Source organism: Erythrolamprus reginae, chromosome 4 (assembly GCF_031021105.1).
Source record: "Erythrolamprus reginae isolate rEryReg1 chromosome 4, rEryReg1.hap1, whole genome shotgun sequence".
NCBI lineage: Eukaryota > Metazoa > Chordata > Lepidosauria > Squamata > Dipsadidae > Erythrolamprus > Erythrolamprus reginae.
The window spans coordinates 2,016,470-2,037,775 of NC_091953.1; the positions used below are offsets into that span (position 1 = coordinate 2,016,470).

The following is a 21,306-nucleotide window of genomic DNA, read 5'->3' on the forward strand; positions in this document are numbered from 1 at the left end:
AACTGGGTCATAATTATGACAGATGTTCAGATTGCACCTGGCATTTTTATTATCCCCATTTCGCCCACAATCACCCCGGCTCTTCTTTTCCCTTTCATGACAAGGAAAAAGGTATAGATTTAATACAGCAAATCAGTACAGGTGACCCTTGATTTACAGCAGTTCATTTAGTGACCGCTCGGAGTTACAGTTTTGAACAAAAGGATTTGTATAACCATGTTTCACACTTACGACCATTTGAGCATCCCTGGGATCGCATGGTTTACATCCGGAGGCTTCAAAATTGATTCACATTTATGGCAGTTGCATTGTCCCCTGGGGTCTCACGATTCCCTTTTGTGACCAACAGGGGGAGCCAGATTCACTTAACGACTCTGGTACTAAATTCACTGCAGTGATTCCCTTAACAACAGTGGCCAGAAAAGGGGGGGGGATTCACTTAATAACCATCTCACATAGTGACTCATTTTTTAACTGAATTACCTGTATACTCTCATCCACTGCGTTCACAGAGAAATAGGTCATTTGGACCTATGCTCTGACAGAATAGAATATGGAATAGAATAATGGAAAAGAAAAGAAGAGGAGAGGAGAGGAGAGAGGAGAGAGAATGGAATGGAATGGAATGGAATGGAGGGGAGAAGAGGAGAAGAAGGGAGGATGGAGAAGATTAGATTAGATTTATTGGATTTATATGCCGCCCCTCTCCGCAAACTCGGGGCGGCTCACAACAAGGTAAAAAACAATACATAATAACAAATCCAATACCCACCAATCCAATTACAATTTTAGGCTAAAAAATTCAAAAAACAACCCCAGAATATATAAAAACAAGCACACAATGAAATCAAACACCAGAACAACATGGGCAAGGGGGAGATGTTTCAGTTCCCCCATGCCTGATGGCAGAGGTGGGTTTTCAGGAGTTTGCGAAAGGCAAGGAGGGTGGGGGCAATCCTAATCTCAGGGGGGAGCTGGTTCCAAAGGGTCGGGGCCACCACAGAGAAGGCTCTTCCCCTGGGTCCCACCAGACGACATTGTTTAGTCGACGGGACCTGGAGAAGGCCAACTCTGTGGGACCGAACCGGTCGCTGGGATTCATGCGGCAGAAGGCGGTCCCAAAGGTATTCTGGTCCGATGCCATGAAGGGCTTTATAGGTCATAACCAACACTTTGAATTGTGACCGGAAACTGATCGGCAACCAATGCAGACTGCGGAGTGTTGGAGTGATATGGGCATATTTGGGAAAGCCCATGACTGCTCTCGCAGCTGCATTCTGCACGATCTGAAGTTTCCGAACACTTTTCAAAGGTAGCCCCACGTAGAGAGCATTACAGTAGTCGAGCCTCGAGGTGATGAGGGCATGAGCGACTGTGAGCAATGACTCCCGGTCCAGATAGGGCCGCAACTGGTGCACCAGGCGAACCTGGGCAAACGACCCCCTCGCCACAGCTGAAAGATGGTTCTCTAATGTGAGCTGTGGATCGAGGAGGACGCCCAAGTTGCGGACCCTCTCTGAGGGGGTCAATAGTTCCCACCCCAGGGTAATGGACGGACAGATGGGATTGTCCTTGGGAGGCAAAATCCACAGCCACTCCGTCTTGTCTGGGTTGAGTTTGAGTTTGTTGACACCCATCCAGGCCCCAACAGCCTCCAGGCACCGGCACATCACTTCCACTGCTTCGTTGACTGGACATGGGGTGGAGATGTATAACTGGGTATCATCGGCGTACTGATGATACCTCACCCCATGTCCTTGGATGAGAAGAGAAAAAAGAGAAGAGAAAAAGGAAAGAAGAGAGAAGGATGGAGAATAGAATAGAATGGAGGGGAGAAGAGAAGAGAAGAATGGAGGATGGAGAAGAGAAAAAAGAGAAGGAAAGGAGAGAAGAGAAAATAGAATGGAATGGAATAGAGTGGAGAGAATAGAATGGAGAGGAGAGGAGAGGAGAGAGAAGAGAGAATGGAGTGGAATGGAGAATAGAAGAGAAGAGAAGAAGAGAGAATGGAATGGAATGGAGAATAAAATAGAGAATAGAGTAGAAGAGAAAAGAAGAGAAGAGAATACAGAATGGAATGGAATTGAAAATAGAATAGAATAGAATTCTTTATTGGACACCAAGGAATTTGTCTTTGGTGCAGATGCTCTCAGTGTACATAAAAGAAAATATACATTTGTCAAGAATCATGAGTTACAACACTTAATGATTGTCTTAGGGGTCAAATAAACAATCAGGAAACAATCCATATTAATAAAAATCTTAAGGATACAAACCTCAAGTTACTGTCATACAATCATAAATGGGAGAAGATGGGTGATAGGAATGATAAGAAAAAATAGTAGTAATAGTAGTGCAGACTTAGTGAATAGTTTGAGGGAAATATTTGTTTAGCCGAGTGATGGCATTTGGGGGGAAAATGTTGCTAAAGTGAACTTGTCCCGCAAGTGGAATTATATTTCATGTATATGTGTTTGTTCTGTACGCTGTTTTGTTTTTAACTTGTAAAATTGGCAGTAAAAAGTATTTTAACTATTAAAAAGATAAAATAAATAAAGTGAGCTTGCCCCTACCACCTAAAATGCAAAAAAACAAATTTTTGCATTGTGTTTTTTAATTTAGAAAAAAAAAAAGCTGTCCAATTCACAATTACAATTACCAATTGGGAATTTGTGATGGGAGGCTGTGAGCAAGAGAGGTTTTTTCCCTTATAAAAGGTTGCAAATGTATTTCATCGATTGATTTTTTAATTTTTTTTTATTTTGGGTAATGAAATCATTGCTGACGTTGGTTTCAAGAAGAAAGGGGAAAAAATATTGCCGCTTCGACCTGCACAAGTAAGTACATATTCATAGAATAAGAATAAGAAAAAACCCACAGGAAAAAACTTGTCAGTTTTCACCAAATGCTAAATATGCAATTGAAATTCTGTCTCCTAACTCAGGTTGGAAAGACAACATTTTTTTCATTGACCAGGTTTTAATACAGATCCATAATATATATAAAAAGCAAACAACCTAATTTAGAGACTAATTTAGAGAATAACTAACCATCTTTACCTGACTTACAGTATATTATATTGACTGACTGTCTTTCGGTGTCTTTTTAATTTTGTATGATTGTACTTATTGTTCATTTTTATTATATTATTCCTTTGATGCATTTACGATTTTTATCATTGTTTTCCATTTTATTGTGAGTAGCCCTGAGTAGCCTCACAGTGAGATAGGTGAGAGGGAAATAAATGGAACAAATAAATCAATAAATATCTTCTCAGTTAGCTGTACAATGATAAAAACAATAACTCCTAGGAATGACCAAAAAACCCAGCAGAACAATCCAATCCAAATTCCCAGCGGCAATTTGACAGGTGCTGTTAAGTAAAATAATTTTTGAGGCATGATGGACTTATCAGGAAAGACTTCCTGAACTCAATCTGTGTAGTCTGGAGGACAGAAGGGAAAGGGGGGGACATGATCGAAACATTTAAATACGTTAAAGGGAGGGAAGTGTTTTTAATAGGAAAGTGAACACAAGAACAAGGGGACACAATCTGAAGTTAGTTGGGGGAAAGTTCAGAAGCAAAGTGAGAAAATATTATTTTACTGAAAGAGTAGTAGATGCTTGGAACAAACTTCCAGCAGATGTGGTTGGTCAATCCACAGTCACTGAATTGAAACATGCCTGGGATAAACATAGATCCACCCTAAGATAAAATACAGGAAATAGTATAAGAGCAGACTAGATGGACAATGAGGTCTTTTTCTGCCGTCAATCTTCTATGTTTTTATTTATTTATTTATTTACTTACTTATTTACTTACTTATTTACTCATTTACTTACTTACTTACTTACTTACTTACTTACTTACTTACTTACTTACTTACTTACTTATTTAGTCCAATACACAATGAGGGTTTTAGTGGGTATATATCTAGATACACATAGTAAAATACATGATGAAGGTTATAGAGGAGATACTCATAGTAAAATATATCTAAGAAATAATAGAAAAGAAGTTATAGTAATAGAACATATCAATGAAAGAATAGAAGAAGAGATATAGGAATAGAAGAAACATATAGGAGATATGTTAAAACTCCACCACACAACCCAATGAACTCACAAAGCCCCTGGTGACCGGATGTTGAGATTGTAAAGAATGCAGAGAAGAGCAACAAAGATGATTGGGAAAAATATGAGGCTAAAACCTATAAAGAAAGGTTGCAGGAACTGGATATGTCTAGTTTAGTGAGAAGAAGGACCAGGGGTGACCTGATAGCAGTCTTCCAACATTTGAGCCGATGCCACAAAGAAAAGAGGGGTCAAAACCTATTTTGCAGTATTTGATACCACTTCAAAAAACCCGAACAACACCACTTGGTGTTTTGAACACAAAAAATAAATTTGCACTAGATCCTAACAAATACATTAAAGCAATGATTCATCGGTGGAACCAGTGCATTAGAATAGAATAGAATAGAATAGAATAGAATAGAATAGAATAGGATAGAATTCTTTATTGGCCAAATGTGATTGGACACACAAGGAATTTGTCTTGGTGCATATGCTCTCAGCGTCCATAAAATAAAATATACATTTGTGAAGAATCATGTGGTACGACACTTAACGATTGTCATAGGGGTCAACTAAGCAATGAAGAAGCAATATTAATAAAAATCTTAGGATATAAGCAACAAGTTACAGTCATACAGTCAACATGGGAGGAAAAGGGTGATAGGAATGATGAGAAAAACTAGTAGAAATAGAAGTGCAGATTTAGTAGAAAGTCTGACAGTGTTGAGGGAATTATTTGTTTAGTAGAGTGATGGCGTTCGGGGAAAAACTGTTCTTGTATCTAGTTGTCTTGGTGTGCAGGGCTCTGTAGCGACGTTTTGAGGGTGGGAGTTGAAACAATTTGTGTCCAGGATGTGAGGGGTCAGTAAATATTTTCCCCACCTTCTTTTTGACTCTTGCTGTGAAGTGTTAGCTCCATCGCTATTGACATTTAGAAAGTCCTTCAAGATCTATTAAATTTGGGATTTCCATAGAACTGGCAATATTTTAAGATGGTTCCAGTATTGTAGTTGCTGCAATTAATTTACCGAATCTCTCTGTTTGTGTGTATTTTTAATAATAATTTTCATAAGAGTTGCCCCTGTTTTTATAATTATTGATTTATATTATTATTTTAGTTTATTGTTGTTTACCGAGGTGTACACCTTTGATCAATAAATTCATTTATTTTCAAATTTAAGGAAAGGCATCAGTTAAAAACTAAGCAAAGGTTTAGCTTCCAAAATGTGTCCTTGATATCTTGAGTAAGTTCCTGGGAATCTACTCAGAGAATAATTGAGGAAAGATGAATAACGGAGTTGTTAATTTATCATAAACCTTTGAATCAAAATCAATAATAATAATAATGGAGTTTGGTACATGGCCTGGGGGGAAAGTCTTTTAAAAATTGACAAACTCACAGATGCAATCCATTTTAAAAATAACTTTAAATGGGTTTTTTATTTCCAGTTTTATGTCCAAACTTTTGTTTTTTGGTAGACATAATAATGCCCAAAAACACCTACACCAGGTTGTTCGGTTTTTATTTTAATTGGGCAAAACCTGTTTTCCAACAGGGAAATGTGTATCAAAGAAAGGCAACGAAAATAGTCAGAAAGCAATAACATGCCTCTCCAACAAAAGAAAAATATAAAACATAGAAACCTAAGGTAGGAAGGGACCTTGGAGATCTTCAAGTGCCTATCCAAGCAGAAGATCCTATGCATTTCAGAATGGCTGTCTAATCTCTTCATAAAAGCCTTCAGTGATGGAGAACCCACAACTTTCTTGTGGCAAGCTGTTCCACTGGTTAATTGTTCAGGAAATTTCCCCTTAATTCTAAGTTGTTTCTCTGATTAGTTGATTATTTTATTATTTATTGCTTCCTGCCTTGCCTTCTGGTGCTTTAGAGCAGTGTTTTTCAACCAGTGTGCCATGGCACACTAGTGTGCCGCGAGACATGGTCAGGTGTGCCGCAAAGAAGGAAGCTCAGGTTCCAGTCTCGCAACTTTTTGATGAGAGAGAGAGAAAGAAAGCAAGAGAGAGAAAGAGAGAGAAAGAAAGCAAGAGAGAGAAAGAGAAAGAAAGCAAGAGAGAGAGAAAGAGAAAGAAAGCAAGAGAGAGAGAAAGAAAGCAAGAGAGAAAGAAAGCAAGAGAGAGAGAGAGAAAAGGAGAGGGAGAGAGAGAAATGAGCAAAAAGGGGAGGAAAAAAAGAGAAATGAGAAAATGATTGAGACAGAGAATGAGAGGAAAGAGAGAGAAACAAAAGAGAGAGAGAAGTGACTCTTGATTTAAAGCATATGATAAAAAGCAACCAAAGAATAAGAGAGAGAGAAAACCCAGCCCTCACCTGTTTTTGGAAATGGTTCAAGAGTGTGTACACACACACACGTTTACACACACACAAGGGTGGGAGGAGACAGGGATGGAAAAAGAGGAGAGGGTCTTAGGGTGTCATTTTGTTGATGGTGTGCCCCAGGGTTTTGTAAATGTAAAAAAATGTGCCGCGGTTCAAAAAAGGTTGAAAATCACTGCTTTAGAGAATAGATTGACTCCCGGTCTTCTTTGTGGCAGCCCCTTAAATATGGGCATTTTACAATTAGAATCCTAGGGTTAGAAAGTTTAGAACTACGTCGCCTTAAACACAACCTAAGCATAGCCCATAAAATCGTCTGCTATAATATCCTTACTGTCAACCACTACTTCAGCTTCAACCACAACAACACACGAGCACACAACAGATACAAACTTCAAGTAAACCGCTCCAAACTTGACTGCAGGAAATAAGATTTTAGTAACCGAGTAGTTGATGCATGAAACTCACTACCTGACTCTGTAGTATCATCACCTAACACCCCCCCCAAACATTACCCTTAGACTGTCCACTGTTGACCTCTCCCGATTCCTAAGAGGTCAATAAGGGGTGTGCATAAGTGTCCTAATGTTTCCCTCTCATTAGTACCCATCTCTGTATATAAACAGTGCTATATCTATGAAAACTACCAAATACCTACTGGACAAATAAAAGAAAAGCAAGAAGGAAGGAAGGAAGGAAGGAAGGAAGGAAGGGAGGGAGGAAGGGAGGAAGTTGGGAGGGAGGGAGGGAGGGAAGGAAGTTGGGAGGGAGGGAAGGAAGGAAGGAGGAAGAAAGGAAGGAAGGAAGAAGGAAGGAGGAAGGAAGGAAGGAAGGAAGGAAGGAAGGAAGGAAGAAAGAAAGAATCACAGAATCATAGGGTTGGAAGGGACCTTGGAGGTCTCCTAGTCCACCCCCTGCTTCACTGAATAAAGCACCAAATAAAGTATTGCAAAGGAGTTGTAGTTCTGTCTCTTTGTAGAAATATAATGTTTGATTTATACCCTGCCCATGGCTCTGGGAAAATTATTTTTTCTTAGTTCTCTAGATAAGAGGAAGCAGGGGGGTATTAAGGTTTTTTTCCCCACTGCTCAAAAACCTTGTTAAAATAAAATCAATCCATGTCTTCGAATATATCCCCCCCCCCCTACATGTAGGCTCAAGTCTCGTGGGACTTTGCTCAGTTGCAGCCAAAATGCACAAATAATATTTTAGCCCGTCTTCATTTCAGCGCATGGTCCCTGCATAACAATTCCCATCCTCTCTCTATATACATCCTTCTTCTCCTGTGCAAAGCTGAACAAAATTACTTGCAGGAAGAAGCACTGCAGAGTTTGAGATCAGGAATTGTGATTGTGTTTTTGCCATGCATTCATATTAGGGTCACTCAGCTACAAAGCTACTGTATATAAATAAATGCAGAAGAGGAGGGGAGGGGAGAATAGGATAAGATAGAACAGAACAGAAAAACAGAACAGAAAAACAGAACAGAAAAACAGAACAGAAAAACAGAAAAAAACCACTACCAGAAGCCCCACTTCTGGTAGTGGTTTTTTAAGGGGCGAGTACAAGTGCACTAGAGTGCCTTCCGTCCCCTGTCCTATTGCTCTCCTATATCTCCTATACCTTTCTTCTATTCCTATATCTCTTCTTCTATTCTTTCATTGATATGTTCTATTCCTATACCTTCTTTTCTATTATTTCTTAGATATATTTTACTATGAGTATCTCCTCTATAACCTTCATCATGTATTTTACTATGTGTATATAGATATATACTCACTAAAACCCTCATTGTGCATTGGACTAGATAGATAGATAGATAGATAGATAGATAGATAGATAGATAGATAGATAGATAGATAGATAGATAGATAGATAGATAGATAGATAGATACATAGATAGATGATGATAGATAGATAGATAGATAGATAGATAGATAGATAGATAGATAGATAGATAGATAGATAGATAGATAGATAGATAGATAGATAGATAGATAGATAGAATAGAACAGAACAGAACAGAACAGAACAGAATAGAATAGAATTCTTTATTGGCCAAGTGTGATTGGACACACAAGGAATTTGTCTTTGATGTAGATGCTCTCAGCGTACATAAAAGAAAATATACATTTGTCAAGAATCATGTGGTACAACACTTAATGATGGTCATAGGGGTCAAATAAGCAATCGAGAAACAATCCATATTAATATAAATCTTAAGAATACAAGCAATAAATGACAGTCATACAGTAATAAGTGGGAGGAGATGGGTGATATGAACGATGAGAAAAAAACTAGTAGTAACAGTAGTGCAGACTTAGTAAATAGTTTGATAGTGTTCAATTAAAAAAAGAGGATGATCAATTAAAATAAACAAAGATTGGTCTTTGGCATTATATGGATTTCGTTGCATGGGTATACTGTGTACATACATACAATGACAATAAAGTATTTTAATTTCACGTGTTGTGAACCGCCCCGAGTCTTCTGAGAGGGGCGGCATACAAATCTAAGTAATAAATAAATAAATTAAATAAATAAATAAAATATTATTATTAAACTCAAGTCGTCCATTGATTATAAGGCCTTTGCAGAGGTCCTTATGGACTAAACTGACCCCTCTCCTCTGCTTTTTCGTTTACTAGACCACTGGAGCCTTTCACAGAATGGAGACTTGCAACTTCACGGGGGGCTCCGTCCCGTCCTTTTGGCTCGTGGGCTTCCCCAGCCTCCAGGACCACCAGCTCCTCCTCTTCTTCGTCTTCCTGGTCTTCTACCTGCTCATCCTTTCTAGCAACGTCACCATCATTGTGGCCGTGGCCACCGACGCCAAGCTCCACAAGCCCATGTACTTCTTCCTGACCAACCTGTCCATCTTGGACATCCTGCTGACCACCCTCACCATCCCTCGAATGCTGGCCATGTTCTTGACCAACGCCAAGTCGGTCTCCTCCAAGGGATGCTTCTTGCAGATGTACCTCTTCCACGGGCTGGCGGTAACGGAGACGTTTCTCTTGGTGGTGATGTCCTATGACCGCTACGAAGCCATCTGCCACCCCTTGCACTACGCGGTCCGGATGACCAAGCAGAAGAACCTACAGCTGGCCGCCGGAGCTTGGTTCTGCGCACTGCTGGTCGTCATTCAACCAGTGGTCCAGTCGTCTCAGCTGACCTTCCACGAGAGGCCCAGGGTCAAGCACTGCTTCTGCGACCACTTGGCGGTGGTCCAGGCCGCCTGTCAAAATGCCTACACAAACTTCCAGGGTTTCCTGGGCTTCACCATCTCAATGATCGTGTCCTTCGGCCCCCTGGCGCTGGTGGTCATCTCCTACGCCTGCATCATGGCCTCCGTCTTGCGGATCAAGTCCAGGGAAGGCCGCCAGAAGACCTTCTCCACTTGCTTCTCCCACCTGGTGGTGGTCACCACCTACTACTCCTCCATCGCTCTGGCCTTCCTCTCCTACCGCGTCCAGATGCCCAGCGACATTCACATTCTGAGTGACATGACCTTCGCCATTTTGACCCCTTTGGTCAACCCACTGATTTACACGCTGAGAAACAAGGACATCAAGAGGGCAGTGAGGCAGTTGGTGTCCTCGAAAGTGCCGAGAGAGAGACTCTGTTCAGACCAAGTGAGGTCCAAGGAGATTTAAAAACCGTGTTGTAATTAATGTGGGTTTTTATTAGTGGAGGCCTTTCCTTTAAATTAGATTATTTTGGCAGTGAAGGGCTACAAAACTTTTTACTACCACATAGTGGCCGTGGCTTATTTTGTGGATGTGACTGGCCGGCCATGTGACCAGGTGGGAGTGGCTTGATGATCATGTGGCCAGGGCGTGGCTTAAAGGTCATGTGACTGGCTTAAAGGTGGCCAACTTGACGTCACTCACATCAAGGGTTTGGATTAGGGTGCCTGGCCTCTCCTCGCCACAAAGAGAGACAATTTCCCTCTCTATTCACTATTACTGAATGTTGTAGTTAGCTCTGGCCCAGCTCCTGCCCCAAGGACTGTGGATGTGGGGGAGACATCCAAATGCTGCAGGTCTGTTTTGCCCCCGGTGGAATCTGATGATGAAGGCTCCTCTGACCAAGAAGACATGAGTGACAGGGAGGAGGAGAGTGGGGCAGACAGCTCAGAAGGAGATCAATTCTCTAGCTCCTCCTTGGATTCAGAACAAGAGTTAATGATACAGCCACGCATGCGGAGAGCGATGCATAGGCAGCAGCAACTGAGAGATTATTATCAAAGAAAATGAGGCCACCTGTGGTTGGGTGGGGCTGTGGTCATTAGTGAGGCTGCTATAAAGTGCAGCCTGTGGGTTTGGCCATTGTGGAGGATTATCTGATCGTTGTGTTTCGTGACTTCTTTACTGACTTTGACCTTTTGTGTGCTGATTTTTCCCCGCTTTGAAACTAAACCAGAGCAAAGTGTGTTTCACTTTGTGAAAGAAGAAGGACCGTGAATTGCCTCACAGCTGCAACCTAAGTATCTCAGAACTGATACGGGACTTGTACCAATTACCAGTTTGTTTGGAGACGAGGGCTCTTTGCTATACCAAAAGAGGGCTTGGTTTCAGTGAATTTTCATTATAAAGAACATTGTTTTGAATTTTCAAACGTGTGTGTGTCTGAAATTTGTACCTGTGAATTTTTGGGAGGATTCTATCAGAGAGCCCAACAGAACACTGAACATCCAAAATATACTCTTTAATTCTATGTATATATGCCACATGTCTACATACATATTACACACAGGCACACAAAAGTATACATTACCTACTATAGCAAGTGTATGTACACACACGTACATGCACAGCTCTTCTAAAATTATACACATTCAACCTCATTTACTGCTATAGGAAAAACATATCCAGAGCCCAGAAGGGGAAAAAAATCAACATTTTTCTACTGGTTCTGTGTACCTGACCGTACCCGTAGGAACCCATGACTGGTCAGCATACCCAATTACATTCGCTCCAGGACTTGTTAGTCTTCTCTGACTAAGAGCCGGTAAACTCTTGTATGTTATGGAGAGGTGGTTTGTTGAAAGCAGCATTAAAACATTTGTTATGTTTCATTTTGTGTCTATTGTACTGTATTTGCCTGATAAGAAATAATAACTTCAGCCGTATGTTATTGGTGAATCAAAAAGAGTTGTTTTACATTTACTGATAAGCCTATGTTGAAGTATCATACCATATGACATAAGTGCCAAAGTTGCCCCCTGCAACAACATTGCCAAAAAGGCTTCAAGAGTTGTTAACCTAATTAATGATTGTCTTAGGGGTCAAATAAACCATCAGGAAACAATCCATATTAATATAAATCTTAAGGATACAAACCTCAATTTACTGTCATACAATCATAAATGGGAGAAGATGGGTGATAGGAATGATGAGAAAAAATAGTAGTAATAGTAGTGCAGGCTTAGTGAATAGTTTGAGGGAATTATTTGTTCAGCAGAGTGATGGCATTTGGGAAAAAAGTGTTGCTTTTTTGTTGCCCGCAAGTGGAATTATATTTCATGTATATGTGTTTGTTCTGTACACTGTTTTGTTTTTAACTTGTAAAATTGGCAATAAAAAGTATTTTAACTATTAAAAAAATAAAATAAATAAAGTGACCTTGCCCCTACCACCTAAAATGCAAAAAAACACATTTTCGCATTGTGTTTTTGAATTTAGAAAAAAAAAAGCTGTCCAATTCACAATTACAATTACCAATTGGGAATTTGTGATGGGAGGCTGTGAGCGAGAGAGGTTTTTTCCCTTATAAAAGGTTGCAAATGTATTTCATCGATTGATTTTTTTGGATTTTTTTAAATTTTTGGTAATGAAATCATTGCTGACATTGGTTTCAAGAAGAAAGGGGAAAAAATATTGTCGCTTCGACCTGCACAAGTAAGTACATACTCATAGAATAAGAAGAAAAAACCCACAGGAATAAATTGTCAGTTTTCACCAAATGCTAAATATGCAATTGAAATTCTGTCTCCTAACTCAGGTTGGAAAGACAACATTGTATTTTTTTTTCATTGACCAGGTTTTAATACAGATCCATAATATATATAAAAAAGCAAACAACCTAATTTAGAGACTAATTTAGAGAATAACTAACCATCTTTACCTGACTTACAGTATATTATATTGACTGACTGTCTTTCGGTGTCTTTTTAATTTTGTATGATTGTACTTATTGTTCATTTTAATTATATTATTCCTTTGATGCATTTACGATTTTTATCATTGTTTTCCATTTTATTGTGAGTAGCCCTGAGTAGCCTCACAGTGAGATAGGTGAGAGGGAAATAAATGGAACAAATAAATGAATAAATATCTTCTCAGTTAGCTGTACAATGATAAAAGCAATAACTCCTAGGAATGACCAAAAAAACCCAGCAGAACAATCCAATCCAAATTCCCAGCGGCAATTTGACAGGTGCTGTTAAGTAAAAGAATTTTTGAGGCATGATGGACTTATCAGGAAAGACTTACTGGACTCAATCTGTAGAGTCTGGAGGACAGAAGGGAAAGGGGGGACATGATCGAAACATTTAAATAGGTTAAAGGGAGGGAAGTGTTTTTAATAGGAAACTGAACACAAGAACAAGGGGGCACAATCTGAGGTTAGTTGGGGGAAAGTTCAGAAGCAAAGTGAGAAAATATTATTTGACTGAAAGAGTAGTAGATGCTTGGAACAAACTTCCAGCAGACGTGGTTGGTCAATCCACAGTCACTGAATTGAAACATGCCTGGGATAAACATAGATCCATCCTAAGATAAAATACAGGAAATAGCATAAGGGCAGACTAGATGGACCAGGAGGTCTTTTTCTGCCATCAGTCTTCTATGTTGAAACTCCACCACACAACCCAACAAACTCACAAAGCCCCTGGTGACCGGATGTTGAGATTGTAAAGAGGTCTCATAGTCAACCTCCTGCTTGGCTGAATAAAGCACCAACTAAAGTATTGCAAAGGAGTTGTAGTTCTGTCTCTTTGTAGAAATATAACGTTTGATTTATTCCCTTCCCATGGCTCTGGGAAAATTATTTTTTCTTAGTTCTCTAGATAAGAGGAAGCAGGGGGGTGTTAAGGTTTTTTTTCCCCCTGCTCAAAAACCTTGTTAAAATAAAATCAATCCATGTCTTCGAATATATCCCCCCCTACATGTAGGCTCAAGTCTCGTGGGACTTTGCTCAGTTGCAGCCAAAATGCACAAATAATATTTTAGCCCGTCTTCATTTCAGCGGATGGTCCCTGCATAACAATTCCCATCCTCTCTCTATATATATCCTTCTTCTCCTGTGCAAAGCTGAACAAAATTACTTGCAGGAAGAAGCACTGCAGAGTTTGAGATCAGGAATTGTGATGGTCTTTTCGCCATGCATTCATATTAGGGGCACTCAGCTACAAAGCTACTGTATATAAATAAATGCAGAAGAGGAGGGGAGGGGAGAATAGGATAAGATAGAATAGAATCGAATAGAACAGAACAGAATAGAATAGAATAGAACAGAACAGAATAGAATAGAATAGAATAGAATAGAACAGAATAGAATTCTTTATTGGCCAAGTGTGATTGGACATACAAGGAATTTGTCTTTGGTGTAGATGCTCTCAGCATACATAAAAGAAAATATACATTTGTCAAGAATCATGAGGTACAACACTAAATGATTCTCATAGGGGTCAAATAAACAATTTAATTTTCTTTTAGTATTGGATTTTATTGTATATTGTTCATGATTGTTGTTAGCCGCCCCGAGTTTTTGGAGAGGAGCGGCATATAAATCCAATAAAACTGGAAACTTGAACTTGAATTGAGAAACAATCCATATTAATATAAATCCTGAGGTTACAAGCAACAATTTACAGTCATACAGTAATAAGGGGGAGGAGATGGGTGATAGGAAGGATGAGAAAAAAACTAGTAGTAATGGTAGGCAGATTTAGTAAATAGCTTGATAGAGTTGAGGGAATTATTTGTTTAGCAGAGTGATGGCGTTCGGGAAAAAACTGTTCTTGTGTCTAGTTGTTGGTGTGTAGTGCTCTGTAGCGAGATTTTGAGGATAGGAGTTGAAACAGTTTATATCCAGGATGCGAGGGGTCAGTAAAAATTAAGGCCACACTTGGAATTCTGCATTCAGTTTTGGCCACCACAATACAAAAAGGAGGTTGAGGCTCTAGAAAGCTTGCGGAGAAGAGCAACAAAGAGGATTAGGGGCCTTGGAGGCTAAAACATATGAAGAACGGTTGCAGGAACTGGGCACAGCTACTTTAATGAGAAGAAGGACCAGGGGAGACATGATAGCAGTCTTCCAATATCTCAGAGGTTGCCACAAAGAAGAATGAGTCAGACTATTCTCTAAAGCACCTGAGGGCAGAACAAGAAGCAATGGGTGGAAGCAACTTGGAACTAAGGAGAAATTTCCTGACAGTTAAAATAATTAATCAGTGGAACAACTTGCCACCAGAAGTTGTGAAAGCTCCAACACTGGAAGTTTTTAAGCAGATGTTGGAGTAGTGTAGCATTTCCTGCCTAAGCAAAGGGTTGGACTGAAGACGCCAAGTTCCCTTACAACTCTGTTATTATTATTACTATTATTATTATAAATGTGTCCTATTATTGTGAGCTACCTCTTGATTCTGGAGTAAAAAGTGATTTTATTTATTTATTTATTTATTTATTTATTTACTTACTTACTTACTTACTTACTTACTTACTTACTTACTTACTTATTTACATGCAGCAAAAGGGGATAATGTAGAAATGGCAATGTAAAAACAACCTTATTTCAAATATGTAAATGTTTTTGTAATTTTTGTGTACAGTGGTCCCTCGATTTTCACGGGTTCGAACTTCGCAAAACAGCTATACCACGTTTTTTCAAAAATATTAATTAAAAAATATTTTGAGGTTTTTTTCCCTATACCATGGTTTTTCCCGCCCGATGACGTCATACATCATCGCCAAACTTTTGTCCACCTTTAATAAATATTTTTTTAAATAAACTTTAATAAATAAACATGGTGAGTAATAATCTAAATGGTTGCTAAGGGAATGAGAAATCGCAGTTTAGGGGTTGAAAGTGTTAAGGGAAGGATTGGGATACTGTTCATAGCCAAAAATAGTGTATTTACTTCCGCATCTCTACTTCGCGGAAATTCGACCTTTGCGGGCGGTCTCGGAACGCATCCCCCGTGAAAATCGAGGGAACACTGCATTGTTAATTCTTTATTTTTTGTCTTTTTTATGTTTTATGTTACAAAAAAATTCAATTAAAAAAGATGACGATCAATTAAAATAAACAGAGATTGGTCTTTGGCGTCATACGGATCTCGTTGCATGGGTATACTGTGTACATACATACAATGACAAGAAAGTATTTTAATATTATTATTAAACTCAAGTCGTCCAGTGATTAGAAGGCCTTTGCAGAGGTCCTTATGGACTAAACTGGCCCCTCTCTTCTGCTTTTTCGTTTACTAGACCACTGGAGCCTTTCACAGAATGGAGGCTTGCAACTTCACGGGGGGCTCCGTCCCGTCCTTTTGGCTCGTGGGCTTCCCCAGCCTCCAGGACCACCAGCTCCTCCTCTTCTTCGTCTTCCTGGTCTTGTACCTGCTCATCCTTTCTAGCAACGTCACCATCATCGTGGCCGTGGCCACCGACGCCAAGCTCCACAAGCCCATGTACTTCTTCCTGACCAACCTGTCCATCTTGGACATCCTGCTGACCACCCTCACCATCCCTCGAATGCTGGCCATGTTCTTGACCAACGCCAAGTCGGTCTCCTCCAAGGGATGCTTCTTGCAGATGTACCTCTTCCACGGGCTGGCGGTAACGGAGACGTTTCTCTTGGTGGTGATGTCCTACGACCGCTACGAGGCCATCTGCCACCCCTTGCACTACGCGGTCCGGATGACCAAGCAGAAAAACCTACAGCTGGCCGCCGGAGCTTGGTTCTGCGCACTGCTGGTCATCATTCAACCAGTGGTCCAGTCGTCTCAGCTGACCTTCCACGAGAGGCCCAGGGTCAAGCACTGCTTCTGCGACCACTTGGCAGTGGTCCAGGCTGCCTGTCAAAATGCCTACACCACCTTCCAGGTTTTCCTGGGCTTCGCCATGTCGATGACTGTGGCCTTCGGCCCACTGGCGCTGGTGGTCATCTCCTACGCCTGCATCATGGCCTCTGTCTTGCGGATCAAGTCCAGGGAAGGCCGCCAGAAGACCTTCTCCACTTGCTTCTCCCACCTGGTGGTGGTCATCACCTACTACTCCTCCATTGCTCTGGCCTACCTCTCCTACCGTGTCCAGATGCCCAGCGACATTCACATTCTGAGCGACATGACCTTCGCCATTTTGACCCCTTTGTCAACCCGCTGATTTACACGCTGAGAAACAAGGACATCAAGAGGGCCGTGAGGCAGTTGGTGTCCTCGAAAGTGCCGAGAGAGAGACTCTGTTCAGACCAAGTGAGGTCCAAGGAGATTTAAAAACCGTGTTGTAATTAACGTGTGTTTTCTATTAGTGGAGGCCTTTCCTTTAAATTAGATTATTTTGGCAGTGAAGGGCTACAAAACCTTTTACTACCACATTGTGGCCGTGGCTTATTTTGTGGATGTGATTTGCCGGCCATGTGACCAGGTGGGAGTGGCTTGATGATCATGTGACCAGGGGGTGACTTAAAGGTCATGTGACTGGCTTAAAGGTGGCCAACCTGACGTCACTCACATCAAGGGTTTGGATTAGGGTGCCTGGCCTCTCCTCGCCACAAAGAGAGACAATTTCCCTCTCTATTCACTATGACTGAACATCCAAAATATACTCTTTAATTCTATGTATATATGCCACATGTCTACATACATATTACACACAGGCACACAAAAATATACATTACCTACTAGAGAAAGTGTATGTACACACACGTACATGCACAGCTCTTCTAAAATTATACACATTCAACCTCATTTACTGCTATAGGAAAAACATATCCAGAGCCCAGAAGGGGGAAAAATCAACATTTTTCTACCGGTTCTGTGTACCTGACCGTACCCGTAGGAACCCATGACTGGTCAGCGTACCCAATTACATTCGCTCCAGGACTTGTTAGTCTTCTCTGACTGAGAGCCGGTAAACTCTTGTATGTTATGGAGAGGTGGTTTGTTGAAAGCAGCATTAAAACATTTGTTATGTTTTATTTTGTGTCTATTGTACTGTATTTGCCTGATAAGAAATCATAATTTCAGCCGTATGTTATTGGTGAATCAAACAGAGTTGTTTTACATTTACTGATAAGCCTACATTGAAGTATCATACCAAATGACCTAAGTGACAAAGTTGCCCCCTGCAACAACATTGCCAAAAAGGCGTCGAGACAAGAGTTGTTAACCTAATTCCTATGTAGCTTCTGCTCTGGTATTCTCACACTACTAACCAGAGCATACAAAACTTTCGCCAGACCAATCCTTGAATACGGCTCATCTGTCTGGAACCCCCACCGCAGTTCAGACATAAACACTCTAGAAAACGTCCAGAGATACTTTACCAGAAGAGACCTCCACTCCTCCACTCGCAACAGAATCCTCTACGCAACTAGATTTACAATCCCAGGTTTAGAAAGCTTAGAATCACGTTGCCTTAAATACGACCTAAGCATAGCCCATAAAATCATCTGCTACAACGTCCTCCCTTTCAACGACTACTTCAGCTTCAACTACAACAACGCACGAGCACACAACAGATACAAACTCAAAGTAAACTGCTCTAAACTCGACTGCAGGAAATACGACTTTAGTAACCCAGTAGTTGATGCTTGAAACTCACTACCAGACTCTGTAGTATCATCTCCTAACCCCCAAAACTTTGCCCTTAGACTGTCCACTGTTGACCTCTTCCGATTCCTAAGAGGTCAGTAAGGGGCCTGCATAAATGCACCACCATGCCTTCCGTCCCCTGTCCTAGTGTTTCTCTCTTACTAGGATCATGTATATAAACATTGTTATATCTTTGTATACTGTGCCACCAATATGTACTTGATAAAACAAAACAAAACAAATAAGTTATTAAGTAAGTAAATAAGTAAGTAAGTAGCACAGGGGTGGCACAGCAGGTAGAGTGCTGTACTGCAGGCCACTGAAGCTGACTGTAGATCTGTAGGTCAGCAGTTCAAATCTCATCACCGGCTCAAGGTTGACTCAGCCTTCCATCCTTCCGAGGTGGGTAAAATGAGAACCCGGATTGTGGGGGCAATAGGCTGGCTCTGTTTAAAAAAGTGCTATTGCTAGCATGTTGTAAGCCGCCCTGAGTCTAAGGAAATGGGCGGCATAAAAATCGAGTAAGTAAGTAAGTAAGTAAGTAAGTAAGTAAGTAAGTAAGTAAGTAAGTAAGTAAATAAGTCAGAGCCATCAGGATGAAGCCCTCAAGCCACCACCACCCCAGCCTCCTCCCTCCCCCCTTCCCATCACAAGATCTCTGGATCACACAAAACCATAAGCAGAAAAACACAGATACAGACATTCCTTAAACTCCGCTGAAGAGGTTACCTAGCCTGGTAAAGAAACGTTCGGAGAGCAACCCACAAGCTCAGAGAAAGAATCTCCACCCTCGGCTGCTGTATTACTCCTACTCCTACTACTCCTGCTGCCCCCATTCTCCATTTCCTCCTCTCTGCAAACGGTTTCTCTTCTAGCACTGATGATATTCCCCAGCTCAGTTATGAAGCAAGAAAATACAGTGGTCCCTCTACTTACGAACTTAATTCGTTCCGTGACCAGGTTCTTAAGTAGAAATGTTTGTAAGAAGAAGCAATTTTTCCCATAGGAATCAACGTAAAAGCAAATAATGGATGTGATTGGGGAAACCACAGGGAGGGTGGAGGCCCTGTTTCCTCCCAGGAGATTCCTGGAGAGGCCCCACAGAGGCTTCTCCCTGCCTTTTCCGGCCCTGTTTCCTCCCAGGAGATTCCTAGAGAGGCTCCACAGAGGCTTCTCCCTGCCTTTTCTGGCCCTGTTTCCTCCCAGGAGATTCCTAGAGAGGCCCCACAGAGGCTTCTCCCCGCCTTTTCTGGCCCTGTTTCCTCCCAGGAGATTCCTGGAGAGGTCCCACAGAGGCTTCTCCCTGCCTTTTCTGGCCCTGTTTCCTCCCAGGACATTCCTAGAGAGGCTCCACGGAGGCTTTTCCCTACCTTTTCTGCGTGCAAACCCACTAGGAAAGAAATAAAAGCTTGGAATTTGGGTGGGAGGAGGAGGAGGAAGAAGAAGAGGAGGACAGTTGCTGCCGAAGGAAGAAGATGAGGGGAGGGGAATTTTAAAAATCCAAAACTTTAAGGCTTGAAAAAAAAAGAGGGACTCTGAGGTGGCGAGGAGGAGCATGCACCCTCCAGTACACCCGACACGAGGCTGCCTCCCATACACTGCGCCAGAGAGAGAAACCCAGGAGGAATGGCAGGAAACTGGCCGGGCCTTCGTGCCGCTCTCAAATTTCCTGGGAGATTTTTCTGGGCTCCAGTTTTTAAGTAGAAAATGATTCTTAAGGAGAGGCAAAAAAAATCTTGAACACTCAGTTCTTATCTAGAAAAGTTCTTAAGTAGAGGTACCACAGTATTATTCTTTTCTTTTGCTCTGTCCTTCTCCTTCTTCTTCCTCCTCCTCCTTTTTCCTTCATTTTTTCTTTCCTCCTCTCCTCCTCTAGCACTGATGACATTCACTAGTTGGGTCCTGAAAAGTCTGCAAGAAAACAAGGACCCCACAGTCCTCCTCCTCATATTCTTTCTCTTTCTCCTTCCTCCTTTTTCCTTTCTCCTTCTCCTCCTCTAGCACTGATGACGTTTGCTAGCTGGGTCCTGAAAGGTCTGCGAGAAAACCTCCAAGCTCCAAGAGCATCAATAAAACCTCATTTCAATCCTGAGCGATGAAATATTCCCCTTTTGTCGCTATTCACTATTCCTAATGACGGGGGCAGAAAAAATGAAGATCACTCACCTATCAGGAACTCTGTGTAACTTCTTAACTTTGTTCCTACTCACATCTGGTGAAGGAAACATCTGGTGTTTTTTCCCCAGACTTCAAGCATTACTCTCATCTCAGTCCTTATAATTTTCAACTTCTCCAGACCATCCATGAACTGAAGGGCCCCATTCAAGAGATTTGAGGAAATTGCTTCTTTTCTTGCCTTGCAGAGTGAATCTTACTAACCATGGAAGCTCAGAAGAGTTTTGGCGTTTTGAAAGACCTTGAAAAAGAAAATGCATATTAATACTGAGAAATATGTATATATACACACATATATATATACAGCAAAAAAACTTGTGACACATACAGATAGAATTGTTGGCTATCAATAAAATCAACTGCCTTGGAAATGGCCCTGGGTTGGGCCGAGAGGCAAAAAAGGAGCTGTGATGTTCCTTCAATACACCAGGGTGATTCGACACAAAAATATGTAACCCTTCCCTGGTGCAGAGCTGAAGGGATTGGATACCGTAGCCTAGAGGATAATTCTCTGCCTTATAAGGCAAAGGTTGCAGGTTCAAATCCCAGTGGGTATGGCTAGCTGATGAGGCCAAAATAAGACCGAAATATAGATCTATCCTAGTCTCCCTTAATTTTCAAATTCAGCAAAAAAAACACCATGTGACATATATACATGTATATGTATGGAGAGAGAGAAAGGAAAGAAGGAAGGAATGAACGAACGAACGAACGAATGAAGGATGGAAGGAAGGAAGAGAAGGGAGGGTGGGAGAGAGCGGGAAAAAAGAAAGGAAGGAAAAAAGAAAGAGAGAGAGATAGAGAGAGAGAAAGGAAAGAAGGAAGGAAGGAATGAACAAATGAACGAATGAAAGATGGATGGAAGGAAGGAAGAGAAGGGAGGGTGGGAGAGAGCGGG

The 21,306-nt window shown here is 41.1% G+C and overlaps 3 protein-coding genes across 3 annotated transcripts in view; 2 read left to right on the forward strand and 1 right to left on the reverse strand.

Moving 5' to 3' along the window:
* Positions 1-20,475, reverse strand: part of SLCO2B1 (solute carrier organic anion transporter family member 2B1) — an 83,670-nt gene extending 63,195 nt beyond the window's left edge. Inside the window, exon 1 of the mRNA XM_070749446.1 lies at positions 20,400-20,475. The gene's annotated coding sequence lies outside the window, so the exon portion shown is untranslated. The remainder of the gene's footprint in view (positions 1-20,399) is intronic.
* Positions 9,082-10,068, forward strand: LOC139167080 (olfactory receptor 2AT4-like). Its single transcript, XM_070751509.1, has one exon. The coding sequence runs from the start codon at positions 9,082-9,084 to the stop codon at positions 10,066-10,068; it is 987 nt and encodes a 328-aa protein (XP_070607610.1).
* On the forward strand, positions 15,928-16,803 carry LOC139166201 (olfactory receptor 2AT4-like). Its single transcript, XM_070749449.1, has one exon. It carries the CDS (start codon positions 15,928-15,930, stop codon positions 16,801-16,803), a length of 876 nt encoding a protein of 291 aa, XP_070605550.1.
* Positions 20,476-21,306: the final 831 nt, after the last annotated feature.